The sequence below is a fragment of the Abramis brama genome (assembly GCF_963993115.1).
Source record: "Abramis brama genome assembly, chromosome: 24".
Classification (NCBI taxonomy): domain Eukaryota; kingdom Metazoa; phylum Chordata; class Actinopteri; order Cypriniformes; family Leuciscidae; genus Abramis; species Abramis brama.
Window position 1 is genome coordinate 16,561,769 of NC_139986.1, and position 13,086 is coordinate 16,574,854.

General features: G+C 37.5%; 1 protein-coding gene across 2 annotated transcripts in view; it reads left to right on the forward strand.

Moving 5' to 3' along the window:
• Positions 1–201: 201 nt before the first annotated feature.
• cUnh8orf34 (chromosome Un C8orf34 homolog) overlaps positions 202–13,086 on the forward strand; it is an 87,976-nt gene continuing 75,091 nt past the window's right edge. The window contains exon 1 of one of the 2 annotated variants that reach the window (XM_084103265.1): positions 202–477. In XM_084103265.1, coding sequence (XP_083959391.1) covers positions 394–477 — 84 coding nt within the window. In that variant the 5' untranslated portion in view covers positions 202–393. The remainder of the gene's footprint in view (positions 478–13,086) is intronic. The other variant, XM_084103266.1, reaches the window with a different exon arrangement.

Below are 13,086 nucleotides of genomic sequence, written 5' to 3' on the forward strand. Positions count from 1 at the left end.
TGCTATAATAAGGCATAATAAGCCCACAAGAATCCTCTGCATTAAATATAAGTTTATTTGTTTAGCGTCATATGAGTTTAATGACACTTACTCTGTGTAAACAACGAGGGCGGGTCTCTCTGACATGAACAGCCAATGAAAACCGACCTGAGGTGTAATCTTTTTCATTGGCTTTGAGAAGAAGCCATCGCCAGCTACTCTGCCGAGACCGGAGGAGGGACAGTCCCATCAGATAGTGACCAAACCCTGTTACTTTCAGCATGTGCTGGAGCAGCAGACGAGCTCTCAGCAGCGCTGGATGTCAACTCACTTCCCGCTAGAGATCCGTCCGCAATCCCACACGTTTGAAGATGCTTGGCTATATTTAACCATATCTAAACCATTTGCTGTTTAATGCAACGCATTCCCATGGCGTCTGTTCAGCAGTCAAGAATTCAGTCATACCTGGAGAAGAATAAAATCGGACCCTTGTTTGAGGTATGCGCTACAACTTTTTCTCCACAAAAGATGCTCGTAAGGCACCTCGAGATTTTGCTGCATTGGAAATGAATGAAGCAGGATCTTCTTGTCTGCTCGAACGCAGATTTAGATGTGAATTAGAGTTGAATTGTAAGTGAATTATGATGGCACAGGGCATTTTAAGAACATCTTATTTCATTTTAGGTCGTTCGAATTGGGAAGTGTAAGCGGGATGTTTGTGCTTATGCTTGCGCGAAGCCTCCTGCATTCAACTTACCTCCATTTGATCAATGGAACTGTTGGAAACTAGAGATTTTGGACTTAATTGGGCTCTCATTATAGCCTACCCTGTAGAAATCATCTGAAGTAATGTGATAGAAGATGTTTCTGCTGACTGGACGATTTCTAGCAGTAAGCCAATCTGATGCCATTGTTTCTTTTGTCAAGATTTTCGTATTTGAATATAGGCTACTGTATTGGGAACGCCAGGTCCCAGCTCCTCCTTAAGATATTTCCTTGCATTTGTTTTGTAATGTATAGTTAGTGCATTTCTGCGCATCTAAATGAACACTGCACTGTAAATATATGGCCATACTGTACAGGAGACATGGGAATGATGTAACACGGGATGAATTGTAATGCCAACGTTTAAATTGGAATAAACTACACTACATGTACTATAACGTTAGGATTGGGGTTTGGTTTAGGGTTAGTATTAATTAATTAGGTTAGCATGTAATTATGTATAATTTATAGTTATTGCTACAGTAACTACATGTAACGTGTAACAAGGACTCTGTGAAATAAAGTGTTACCCAAGACCCTTATGAAGTGACAATAGAAGTTGTAAGACTCAGGAAGTTGTAAGAAGTTTAGGATTTACTGGACCAAAACAAATTTTGAATTTTGAATGTTAAAAGAATAGAAATATAATGAGAGGGTTGTAACACTTTCTGATGTACTACTGTATAGTGGACCCACAAAGATTGCACAAAATGGGACATTAGGCTTATATTAAAACAAAATGTTTATGTCATAATAATAGTTTTTAATATACATTTTAATACTACAATTATTGAATGCACCAAATTTAAAATACATGTTTTATTAGTGTTACAACTTATCTGGTAGCTACTGTATATGAGATATGTAACAGCAGCAATATTTTTAGTTTAGGAATAATTTCTAGATTTCTAAATTTATAGCAGACACATATGGGAACATAATATTAAAGTTTGAAATGCATAGCACAAAAATCAACTGAGTTGCAGACGTTTAAATAAAATGTTACATTCCTCGGTCTCCTCTACTTTTGCACTGTCAGCAACATTGGATCATCAGTTGGATGATGTGGGGGACTTAATTGAACAGATTGCCTTTAAAATAGTATTAGACTATACGCACAGTGTCCATTAGACTGTAGCTGGCCACTATGTCTGAAACAATAGAAACTGGACACACCAGTCACCTTGAGAAAAATGCTCCACACCATTATGAACCAAAACAGCGTTGTCATCCACCACTGCTTTACCTCCATGAGGCATCTGTAGTAAGAGGAACAGTCTATACGAGCAAACTGCTGATGTATCAACTGTCTTGTAGCAGGGACTGTGTGCATGGGCTGAATATTAAACAGCAATAAAGCTAAAAGCAGCGCGCGTGTGACCTAGTACCATGGACAGCGGCGCCGCGCAGAGATCTCCCACATGAACGCGTTTCCCCCGGGGGCGAGCGCTGTGAGTGGGTTGTTGCGCGAGTGTCTCTCGCCTTCTTCCTCTTTTTCGCTTTTGAATTGCGTGTGTTAGTTTTTAAGTATTTTTTATTTGTGAGAATTGTTTAGGCGAATTAGCAGTCTCTTGAAATTGCCTCAGATTAGTCTGACAAGTCCTGCTAAATATGGTAACACTTAATTACAGACAGTTTACACATGCTCATGTTTTTAATGAATATAATTGAAAGTAGATTAGAACGGGGCTAGTTGTCACAAGGGCTGTATCCGAGTAACTAGGAGGTTTTGAGTCAAAAGTCCTATCAACATGTATTTTCTCTAGCATGGTTATATGTTCGTTTCAAAGTATGTTGGTTTTAATTTAGCCTTAAATTAAAATATTGTGAAACTAAAAGTTCAATATACATTTTTTGAAGGTAGTTTTTTAAACTGAAAGGTTCTCAGGATAAGAGTATTTTTTTTTTCATAAATGTCAACCTGGGGCAAATTGTCACGTTTTTAATAATATACATTGATAAAATTAGTTAATTAATCAATTAATTGATACAATTCAATATTTTGGACCAAATATGGTTACTTTTACCTTTATTTTATTTTATTTTATTTATTTTATTTTTCACCTATCCATCAATTCTCCAAACTGCTTGTCCTATGTAGGGACACAGTGAGCCTGAGCCATAGGCAGGAATTATTTTATTTTATTTTAATAAAATAGGTTAGTAGGCTCTTAATAGGCTGTTCACTGTGACAACTTACCCCAAATAGTGTAACAACTTGCCCCACTATTAGTCATTGTCTATTCTGTGAACTGAACTTTTTTTTTTTTTCTCAGACATCAATGGTGAAAATGTTCACTCATTCTTTCCATATATCAAATATTTACTGAGTAAAAAGTGAGACAACTTATCCCAGTCCTGCTTATATGTTCAGTAGTATTACACAAATACTGTTATGTAAATTTTAATTTGCACTGCACTTTCATATCCATTTATAACGTGACACAAATATTATCGTATTAAACAGGGATGCCTGTTTTCTCTATCAGGGAGGGTATGCCTCTGTTATTTTATAATGTCACTGCAAACAGCTGATATAGAGTCTCAGTTTGTTTGCACGTCATAACTATTATCAGTATCTCTTTCCAGGTGTGTTTGCCCAGTGTGTTTCCCCTTTACGCTGTAACTGTGCTCACTGAGTCACTGCGAATGCTTCGGTTGAACAATACAGACACACTGTAAGAAAAAATGATAAATGACCCTTGTTAGCTACTTTACCGGTTCTTGAAAAAAAAACGAAGTTGACAAGTAAACCTAAATTGAGGTCACTATGAATGCAATATGCATGGGACTGGGGAATAACATGACAGCTGTAGCTGCTGCTCACCAAGGCACGGCAACACAGAACTGTAATATTTTATAGGTCAGTTTTTTTTTAACATGAAATACATTTGTTTGCCACAGAATTTGACCACTTAAATACATATTTATGATATAAAAGTATTTTTTTCTCTTTTTAAACTGACTCATCACACTAACACATTCCTTGTCAGCAGCAGCAAAGACAGAAAAGCAATTTGTTAAAGGTACAATATGTAAGAATTTTGTATCAAAATATTCAAAAACCACTTGCACATTGTTATATATTTCTTTCAATTGTGTACTTACATTATCCTAAATGTTTCCAAGAATTTGTAAATTCAGAGAAATTCACTATTTTAAATAGTGCCCGTCAAACATTTTGGACCATGGCAAGCAGACTTTGGGACAAAAGGAGAAATAAAACGAGGATCAATATCGGCGTGGCGTTTTCGAGATGCCGAGAGCTCCGCGTCCGCGACTAACTTGGACTTGACAGAGCTTCACCACTTGACAGAGACGCCGCTCTTGCATGTACTTTATTAGACAGGTGAGCAAATGTACATAAAACTAAACAATTTTATATAGCTCAACATGATGAAATGTTAGAATATGATCAGTGTGTTATTCTAATGTTGATCTAGCTTACTGCTAGCCTCATACAGCCAACAAACTAACACATAGAATAACATTATAACTTTCAACACACTCAAATGCAGTTTAGTATGATAGTGTAGACCAAGTGAAACAGTGCTGCGTTACCTCACAATTTTATTTTGTTACATAAACTGACCAGTTTAAGCATTAATTAAGCATTTGCGGGTAGTTCGATAGAATGAAATGTCCTCATTCCTATATATCCGCGGGACTCGCGTATGGCGCTGATATCTGTCTCTCATTAGCAATCACGCCTTGCGTCATACCACAGTCATGTTAAAAAACATGAATGTATTCAATCATCCATAAACATTATTTCCCATAAACATTATTAGATCCATCGGCATGACGACAAGTTCCATGATTCCGCTTATTCACTGCGTCATCAATCTACGCCTTTGTTATTGTATAAGGTTAGCAACCCCTAGCGGCAAAAAAAAAAAACATATTGTAGCTTTAAAGTTTTTACAACCTTATAATTTCACTTAAGTCTATAGAATGTGAGTTGATTTAGTTAACTGGCGATTGACCTCCTGGCTGCTAAATGTATAAATAAATAATAAATAAATAAATGTTATAGTGCAGGCAACACTTGCAGCATGCTTACATGACTTATTTACTGTAATTAAATCCACCTGCACTAAATTAGGGCTTTGCTTATTTTAATTTTCCAGTAGAGTGACATATTGTGTGGGGGCTGAAGATCGAGATGTGTTGATTAGCGTTAACTGTTTTGCCTGAGTGCATTTTTTTGCATCCATTACTGAAGAGATATTCTAATTTACATATTCTTGAGACTTTCCTAGAAGAACCATCTTCTATTGATGCCCAAGATTTGTACTGATATATATATATATATATATATATATATATATATATATATATATATATATATATATATATACACTCACCTAAAGGATTATTAGGAACACCTGTTCAATTTCTCATTAATGCAATTATCTAATCAACCAATCACATGGCAGTTGCTTCAATGCATTTAGGGGTGTGGTCCTGGTCAAGACAATCTCCTGAACTTCAAACTGAATGTCAGAATGGGAAAGAAAGGTGATTTAAGCAATTTTGAGCGTGGCATGGTTGTTGGTGCCAGACGGGCCGGTCTGAGTATTTCACAATCTGCTCAGTTACTGGGATTTTCACGCACAACCATTTCTAGGGTTTACAAAGAATGGTGTGAAAAGGGAAAAACATCCAGTATGTGGCAGTCCTGTGGGCGAAAATGCCTTGTTGATGCTAGAGGTCAGAGGAGAATGGGCCTACTGATTCAAGCTGATAGAAGAGCAACTTGGACTGAAATAACCACTCGTTACAACCGAGGTATGCAGCAAAGCATTTGTGAAGCCACAACACGCACAACCGGATGGCGGATGGGCTACAACAGCAGAAGACCCCACCGGGTACCACTCATCTCCACTACAAATAGGAAAAAGAGGCTACAATTTGCACGAGCTCACCAAAATTGGACAGTTGAAGACTGGAAAAATGTTGCCTGGTCTGATGAGTCTCGATTTCTGTTGAGACATTCAGATGGTAGAGTCAGAATTTGGCGTAAACAGAATGAGAACATGGATCCATCATGCCTTGTTACCACTGTGCAGGCTGGTGGTGGTGGTGTAATGGTGTGGGGGATGTTTTCTTGGCACACTTTAGGCCCCTTAGTGCCAATTGGGCATCGTTTAAATGCCACGGCCTACCTGAGCATTGTTTCTGACCATGTCCATCCCTTTATGACCACCATGTACCCATCCTCTGATGGCTACTTCCAGCAGGATAATGCACCATGTCACAAAGCTCGAATCATTTCAAATTGGTTTCTTGAACATGACAATGAGTTCACTGTACTAAAATGGCCCCCACAGTCACCAGATCTCAAGCCAATAGAGCATCTTTGGGATGTGGTGGAACGGGAGCTTCGTGCCCTGGATGTGCATCCCACAAATCTCCATCAACTGCAAGATGCTATCCTATCAGTATGGGCCAACATTTCTAAAGAATGCTTTCAGCACCTTGTTGAATCAATGCCACGTAGAATTAAGGCAGTTCTGAAGGCGAAAGGGGGTCAAACACAGTATTAGTATGGTGTTCCTAATAATCCTTTAGGTGAGTGTATATATATATATATATATATTATTTTTTTTAGATTCTCATTTCCGTTTATACAGTTTGGTAAGAAAAGATACATATTGAGGAGTATTTTCAGGTAACAACAAATCTTAGACTAAACTTAAGGACACATCTAAACTTAAGGATCTCATAGACTCATAGGTAACTTCAATGAACTCAGCTGTAACGAGAACAAGTTTGGGGCAGGAACAGGAAAACAGGTTATCAATAGCCAATCAAAGTGGCCGTATCACAGTGTAATGGTCTGAGGCAGTGCAATAAAGAGAGTAAAATGTTTGTAAAGCTGCAGCATAATTGATCTCTGCTGTGAGAATTGTGCGTTCACCCACAAAATACACTGTAGGTTGAGCAAATGGAGGTTTGATTAGCATACAGTTACACACTAATGCATTCAGGCAATAAAACCACAGGCATCAACACAGAAGTCATTTCTGTATGCGGAAAATATACAGTTGATATATTTTTCATTCGGCCAGTATGTGTTTATGTGTACTGGAGAATTATTGTCATGGCTGGAGGTTTGATTTGTGGCTGTCACAGACAGTATTTGCACTTACTGAGTAACATAAAACTCTAGTTTCTAAGACCCTTAGTTTTATTTTTAGAAGATTCCTTTCTTTCATGGTGGGGGAAGTTATAACATTTATTGACAGATCATGGCATGGTTCTTGATAGGGTCTGACCATTCAGTTACATCACATGGGATGAAAATGCAAGATTTATGAGAAATCCATTTTGCTTTTGCCATAAGACCATCCCAATGCATTTCATCTAGAGTCAAGGGTACACTTGCCCAGAGTGCATTGCTCAGTTCTAGAAAAGTCATTCAGTGTATAAGAGCAATTTGTGTGGCTCAGTTTCTCCAGGGCTCTGTAAGGATCACAGCCTAGACCTTGCTGAAATAGTGTCAGCTGATGTTCACTGAACTGAAGGGACTGGGGGTTAAAGGTTATTTGGTAATTTCTGCTCTGTAGGTTTCTAGGTTGCTGTCCTTGTGTCTTAAAGCTGCAGTGTGTAATTTCTTTGCCACTAGCATCACTTTTGTTAAAAGCTGCATGCAAGATAATTTTTAAAAAGATTGTGCAAATCCACAGAGCGCTTTTTTATGATGTGATAGTTTGTCCCAAATCTTGCCTACTCTTCTGCCATACACTCAAATGTATCTACTTTTTCCTCTCAGAGAAAAGGTACTTTTAGGGCTCAAATACTTTTAAGGTATACTATAAGTAGGCAAACAGGGATGCAGCGTGTTTTTATGAGTGAGTCACTGAATGATTCACTCAACTGTTTTGTTCAATAACACTTATTCATTCAACTGTGTGAGATGCAAATGTAGGTCTAAGTTATTTAATGTTAATTTCTTATTTACTTAGGTGTTGTATAAAAGCAACATCATAAAATCGTGCTGTTGATATTGCTGAATTATAGCCCAAATGAAAAAAAAATTGCAATGAAATAGTGAATAACAAATAAGTTTGCATTTTACATGTAGTCCATGGCAATTCCTTGAGTTGCAACTGTCATTATGGAGCTCCTCACTGTCCCACAAGTAACAAATTGAATGCTACATCAGCACACAGAATATCAATAAATTCAACTGGCTGGAGATTCATCGCACTTCCTGCTTGTAATTGAAAATGACACCCACCAGGCAATTGAAACCTCAAGAACTGTTCAGTCAGGGTTGGTAAAATTGTGTGTATCACCATGAATAATGGAGGTGTGTCATAAGTTTCAGCCAAAGAGTTGACATGTGTCTGAGAGCCCAACTTAACAGGACATCGTTGAGGCATGTGTGACAGCGAACTATTTTCTGTCATTTAATATTCAACCTTTAAATGAGGCAAAAATGTGTAGGAAGTGTAGGTCTTGTTAAGACATTGCTAATTACAGCAGAGGGGCTGCGCACACATACACAGATCTGTACCCTGAAGAAACACACACACTCACAGCAGGGTTGGATAATGGAGAAGAGATGGAGAATTCCCTCTCTTGCCTTTATTTATAGAGGTTTCTTGGCGGTCTAGTCTCTAATTAACGTCGCAGTGACCTGCAGACATCTGAGGTGTCTGCGCAGCGTGAGCTCCTCTCAAACGCCCTGCATACAGGACAAGCTCACCTGACAGGCTGAAATGGAATAAATACAATATTAAACGAATCCTGTGATCATATTATGCTGAATGGAACATGTAGGGTTCCCTTATTAAGAAATCCAATGGCATCCGGACAGGAATGCCTGTGACTGTGCTTTTTTTTTTTTTTACAACGCTTTTCATAAATATTGACCTTCATCAAACACCTTAAAACAATCAAGTCAAATCTCTCGTTGTGCCGCCTTGTGCATTATGAATTTAGATTTTATTCAGCAGCTATCTGGGGAAAATAACAGTTAGGTGGTTTAAAGGGATAGTTCACCCCAAAAATGAAAATTCTGTAGATAAAGAAGATATTTTTATGAATTTTGGTAACCAAACGGTTGATGGGCTTCATTGACTTCCATAGTATTTCTTTTTCCCATACTATGGAAGTCAATGGGGCCAATCAACTTTTTGGTTATCCATATTCTTCAAAATATTTCCTTTTGTGTTCATCAGAAGAAAGAAATCCATACAGGTTTGGAACAGCTTGAGGGTGAGTAAATTATGACAGAATTTCATTTTTGGGTGAACTATTCCTTTAAGTACTACATCCCAGCTTATGTATAAAGAAAGTTAAAGCAATAAAGGATGTCTAATCATAGACTGCTCGGAAAGGTCACTGGTGAAGCACTGTTGTTGATTTCACCATTAAATCAAAATGGACAAATCGTATTTCTTATATGGAATATTGCATTTGCATTTATTATAAATGATTTATCTGTGCACATCTTTTTTTAATGCATGTGCCCTGTAATCTTTAATCAAAATAAGTTCCCCTTGCTTTTTCAGCAACATCTCTTGTCTACTCTGATGAAGTGTATACTACAGCGAGGGCGGGTCAACCTGTCACTCACATGAGATCGACCAATAGCAAACCACAACCATCCAACAATTCAATCAATTCCCAATGGACAAAATAAAGTCCTGCCCTACACTTTCACCCCCGTTTCATTTGGGTATACATCACAATAGGGAAGAAAAGACTATCGCAACTTCCATTTCATGTCTTCTTTAACTAATTCTTAATTATGCACATTATGGATTTGTCTGTCCATGTGTTGCTCTCTGCGGCTGTACTACTTCTTTCCTTTCCTCCTCCTCTTGTCTCAAGGGCTGGAACCCTTCCAGAACTCTGTCCCAGTCTTCAGTCAGCGTCACCCTGCTGTGACGTAAGGCATAAATGATGGAATCAGAGGAATAATGAGAGTGCAGGCTCTGGCAATGCTGAGCTCTGGTTAAAAACTCAACATATAGCATGGTCAACAGTGGCAACATACAGTATAAATACCTTTTTGCATCCATATTGTGTCTAGTGAGTCAGGAGACTATAAACTGTAAATAGGGTTGCAAAGGTGCGGACAATTTCTGGAAACTCTCTAGTTAATCTAGACATTTCTTTATTTAAATATCCTCTGATTCCAGAGTGACCAGGGGCTTCATTTATAAAATGTTGCATAGATGTTGTCCTAAATGTTGTCCTACATTTGATCTTACTACCATTTCTCCAATGTGCGTACGTGTGATTCAGAGAACGTGTGATCTTCCACATCCATAAATCGCAAATTATCTTGAAATTGTGCACATCTGAATGGTTTCAGATCTCCGCCTTGTAGACACCCCCTAATTAATCATTAACATATAAAAGAGCACCAGTCAACTTCAAAATCGTTTTCCTGAGAATGGCGAGCAGCAAGAATTGCTTAGATTTTCAAATACCTGCAGTACTCCGACTCTCTGCTGTAAGGAAAAGTGTGTACATCTTCTTAGAACCTGACATGGCGCTAAGTATTTTTTCCACATCAAAGTCCTTTTTAATATAACGAACGTTGTCGTGGATTTTAGAATCATGGGGCCTCGTTTGTAAAATGTGTGTACCCTATGTTAAAACTGTGTGTATGCATGTTTTATAAATGAGGCACCATGATGGAGGTATGCACAGTACATGCAGGAGGTGTGGCCTCAATAGCTCTGCAGTAAGGGTTGATACGCAGGGTTGCATTTTTTGCATTTAATCTGGTTGTATTAACCAAGATTGAAACTGCAAGATGTTTTTTTATAACTATAAAGTTTCCTGTTATAGGCAGATTTGGCAAATTTCCAGTTTATTCCTATTTACTTCCGTTATTTCCCATATAATCCAGTTAATTCCCATAGAAAGTTTCCAACCCTAAGAGTAAATAATTAATTTTAATCTCTTAAAGTCGCCCTGTAGTCAATCATATAATCCCTTAAATCTCATCTTTGATCACCAAAATGACATATTTAAATGTTTTTTCCTGTGAAAAAAAAAATCCTTCATGCCTTAAAATAGCTTGTAACCCTGTGTAATGTAACCCTACACCCTTGATTAATTTAGCAGATGCGGACTCATCAATATGCTAATTAGCCCCGCCTCCACTCACTCACACCAGCTCAGAGATCCACTCATTCAACTTTATTGTTGACAAGTGGAAATAGTTGAATTCAGCCATATATGTTTGAACCTGATTCAGAAGAAGTGGAAGAGTAAATTATACAGGCTTCCTTACAAGTTTTCTCTACAAGTCGAATGGTTATGCATTTTATGTATCGCTCTTTACAACGTCAGACACATAACAGTAATTAATATGATTAGCCTTTTGCTTGACTATAGGTTATCAAACAGCTAATAGTCTGGCTTCTCTTGAGACTCCCCTGCTTTGCAGCAGTTAATGATATGCTAAAGCCCGCCGGCACGTTGACGTGATTGGTTATAAGAACCACTTTTTTGAGACTGTCTTTGTTTCACTGCAGTTTTAAGGAGAAAATACTAAATGGTGTTGACTTATGAATTTGTACACGGTTACAAACGCCACATAGACATATAAACAACATTAAAAACTTGATTTTCACCACAGGGGGTCCTTTAACAAAGGAATTGTTGCTTTTTCTTTCTGAAGAGTTTATGGCAGTGACTGAGACAGCCTGTGGTAAACAGACAGTATCAGCTTTCATCATGACTCATGATAGTTCAGCTGAGAACACTCATGTAATCAGATGAAGGAAGATGTTTCAAGGATGCTAACAGAACAGAAGATATCTAGAGAATTTGTGTCAGCAAGTGTTTAATATAAACCATCTGGATGTTACTTCAACATTTAGCTGCAGTTTTACATTGTTAACAAATAGTCCTTACAATTTAGTTAGGTTAATGCTTAAAACAATAAATGAATTGTTTAGTTAGAAATCTTTCAGTTTATTCATTATACTGGAAATGGAAGGTGCAAGCTGAGCACATTGCATTATGGGATGCAGTGTTCTGCACAATGGTCTTTGTTGTATCCTGCACATTTTTGGCAGATGTAGTTGATCACCTGGATGCTGTATGCATGAGCACGTACTTACACTATAGTATTGTCATAGTATGTTGGCACTGGATGTTATTTCATACATTCTTTGACATGTTGGAAGTGTTTTGGAATGTGGTACTTTAAAGATGGCACTGAACTTAGCTTGCAGTCAGTTTGTCTATTAGAGAGGCTCAGATTGTCTCCCCCATGCCAATTTCCCCAGTCTGTCAGTATGATCCAGAGATCCTGTGTTTCTCCGTCCTGATGATCCAAGAAAATCCATTGAGAAGCTTATTTCAGAGCAGGGATTTTGACATAAATTTGAGTATGTCTATGCAGCCTCTCTATCATACAGTATCTTATTCGCTGTAAGTGAGTCCTTTCCTCACTGGCTGTGATTTCCAACCATGTCGTCACCATGTTGATGTCCGTATTAAAGTGGTCAGTGAAGTAAGCAGGGAAAACCCCTCTCAGATAGCATCAAATGGTTTACATTTTTTAAATGAGTGTGTGCTAATCCACACCATGTTTTCCTGTTTACCACAAGGGCAATTACTCATCGGGGAGCCTGGGGTAGTTAACACAGCCCTGCTCAATTTACTTCCTGCTTAACCCACAAATTACGTCTCTCTTTTATGTACCCCCTGTTGCTAAGTTAGTTTAATTACCCAACAAGGCTTATGTGTTGTAATTACTGCGCTTATATCTACCGTCTTGTTGATTAGTGATTTTCTGGCTTGTAACACAGAACTGAGGCTTTGTTTTGTGAGCCTACACTTAAAGCTCAGACTGGTAAAAGTTGTTTTCACATGCACTACTTTATATAGACTTGTTTATGAAATGCTTTCATTTGTTTTTATAACTGAACGTCATAATTGGACAAAACTAGTTTTTCCTGAGGAGGGTAAATTTGTGTTTTACAGGCGTGTTTGTGGTTTTAATCTAGCCTAAATTAAACACATTTGTGTGTGTGCATGTGTGTGTGTGTGTGTGTGTTATATTATTTGTTTCAAATATTTTGATGGCGAAACCCCCAAATATGATGCTCCCTACAAGGGAGCACCTTTCTGAAATAATAAAGCAGACCCTTTTAAACTGTGTGAGAATAGTGTTAAGTGTGATATTATATAGACCACGTTTTCGTTTCAATTTAAAATAAAAAATAAATATAAGTATTAAAGTTTATTAAAGTATATTGAATTATTAAAGTTAAAGTATTTAAATTAAAGTTTTAAAGTATTTAAATATTAAATTATATTAAAGTAATTTAATATACTTTAATGTAATACTTAAGTATT